We start from the raw sequence: 2500 nt of genomic DNA on the forward strand, positions 1-2500 counted from the left end.
ACTTGTGACCTGAGACTAATGATCTGTTTTATACACAGTCACACAGGTCATCACTGGGCCAATCTGCCTGACAGGTCACTCCCTTAGGAAGTGGATGTGAAAGTACTTCAAAGAGCTTGGCTCAGCATGGGGGGCGATCAGTGGGGTTGTTGATAGAGTGATAAAGAAATACATACTTTATTTTCCTTTTCCAAGGAAGTCTGTTGCCACAGTCTGTACAAAGCCTCACACAAACACACAGAAACAACAAACATTGAACGCAACATAGCTACATGACTCATATAGTATACCTGTAGCACCTTTCCATATGGTGGTTAGCGGGGTATTTTTACATTACATTTACATTTAGTCATTTAGCAGACGCTCTTATCCAGAGCGACTTACAGTAAGTACAGGGACATTCCCCCCGAGGCAAGTAGGGTGAAGTGCCTTGCCCAAGGACACAACGGCGGGGAATCGAACCGGCAACCTTCTGATTACTAGCCCGATTCCCTAACCGCGCAGCCACCTGACTCCCTGTTTTGCGGATGAGCGGGAGAGAGGGATAGGCTCCACAGTGCGATGATGTCAGATCTGTCCAGCGCCAGACCCACCCTCACACAGCTGGGAGGGGATGCAGGGGGAACAGAACTGGAGTCAGGTGGCTGAGCGGTTAGGGAATTGGGCTAGTAATCTGAAGGTTGCCTGTTCGATTCCTGGCCGTGTCAATTGACGTTGTGTCCTTGGGCAAGGCACTTCACCCTACTTGCCTCAGGGGGAATGTCCCTGTACTTACTGTAAGTCGCTCTGGATAAGAGCGTCTGCTAAATGACTAAATGTAAATGTATGCACACGCCCATTCATAACACCCACCCACTCATAACACACACACAGGCATGCACACATCTGCACATACATTTAAAGAGTTCATACCAGCTACACAATCACACATACAAGCACTTAGTATAATGGCACACTGCAGGCCTGTATACATTATCTACATGTCTCCAGAGCACCCTGGCTCCAAGGCCTTCCTTAATGTCTGGATTGGGTTACGCCCACCTGATGACTGGCCAATAACAGCCCAGCATAGATGGTGCAGACGAGAAATGTTGATGATGCTACGCCGTCTATTCACTGCAGCACTGAGTGATTTACAATCCTCGCCTGTCTAAAGATGTCCTGTCAGGTAGTCTCTGGCCTCCCTCTTCCTCGACCAGAGCTCCTAGACGTCCAGCGAGGGGTCTCTGTGTCCTCTCCTAGACATTCCCGAGGGTTAGAGAAGGCCAATCAGACTGGAGGAGTCATTGTTCCTGTTGTTGGGTTATCACCACTGCCCAGTCCACTACTGTGTCATGAGGCGTCACCGGATAGTAGCTCCAGTGTTTATGGCGCTCCACGTTCGTACCATGCAGTCCTGCCGGACGGACAATGGGAGCGATTCTCCCCAGGGCACGGCCCCTGCGTGAGCAGACCCACGCCATCGCTGGCCTCTGGGACACTACAGGGGCGTCCAAGATGGCCGACACACAGGGAAGGCCAGTGTGTGCCATTCCAGAGGAGTGTGGTGGGTGGGGGTTGGTGACAATGCCACAAAGCTCCATCTGTCTGCCTTTACTCCCTAGAATGGGAATGCCAGGGTCGAGGGAGGGAGGGGGGGTGAGGGAAGGACAGAGGGGTGAATGTTGCCGTCACTCCTGGTTTAGTTGGGTTCGGAGTTTGGAAGTCGATGGTGTCGTGCAGCCAGACAGAGCACAGAGAGACAACTACTGAGTCAGAAAGAGAGAGAGACAAAGAGAGAGAGACAGAGAGAGAGACACAGAGAACGAGACAGAGAGAGAAGAGAGACACAGAGAACGAGACAGAGAGAGAAGAGAGACACAGAGAACGAGACAGAGAGAGAAGAGAGACACAGAGAGAGGAGACAGACAGAGAAGAGAGATAGACAGGGAGAAGAGAGACAGAAAGAGAAATAGACAGAGAAGAAAGAGAGAGAGACAAAGAGAGAGGTGCAGGAGTCCGCTCCTGACAGGAGAGCACCCTGAGCCTGTGTGGGTCGGCGTCATGGCACTGGGCAACATCTACTGGCATGTTAGACTGTGTCAACCTGGAGTGGACTGACCTCCTTCAGAAGATGCTTGGACCTCTGATGGTAAACTCTGGGAGGATATGGATGGTTTCGAACACTTAAGGGGGAGTGCTTGTTAGGATATGACAGTCGAGGTTCTCTTTGGAATCACAGACTCTGCTGTCCACACCAGACTGGTGTGAGAGACTGTACTCAACTGTTTGGTGTCTTGTCTCCCCCAGTCCAGCTCCTGAGGTCCTCAGACCTGGGTCGACACAGCCTCCTGTACCTGAAAGAGATCGGCCACGGCTGGTTCGGGAAGGTAAGCCTGTGGTTTCTGCTTGGCGGGATCCTCAGTAGCTGTGCTGTGTCATGTCACTGTGCCTCCGAGCGACTGGGCCCTGGGCGGTGGATGAAACGCTCAGGCGTCGGGGCTCTGCGTGTGGGGCCCGC

At 52.3% G+C, this 2500-nt stretch overlaps 1 protein-coding gene across 1 annotated transcript in view; it reads left to right on the forward strand.

Annotated features, from left to right (window-relative positions):
- Positions 1–2500, forward strand: part of aatkb (apoptosis-associated tyrosine kinase b) — a 32218-nt gene that overhangs the window by 19670 nt on the left and 10048 nt on the right. Inside the window, 1 exon segment of the mRNA XM_062474281.1 lies at positions 2290–2369. Within this exon segment, the coding sequence (XP_062330265.1) occupies positions 2290–2369 (80 nt within the window).

The sequence above is a fragment of the Osmerus eperlanus genome, chromosome 12, assembly GCF_963692335.1.
Source record: "Osmerus eperlanus chromosome 12, fOsmEpe2.1, whole genome shotgun sequence".
Taxonomy (NCBI): domain Eukaryota; kingdom Metazoa; phylum Chordata; class Actinopteri; order Osmeriformes; family Osmeridae; genus Osmerus; species Osmerus eperlanus.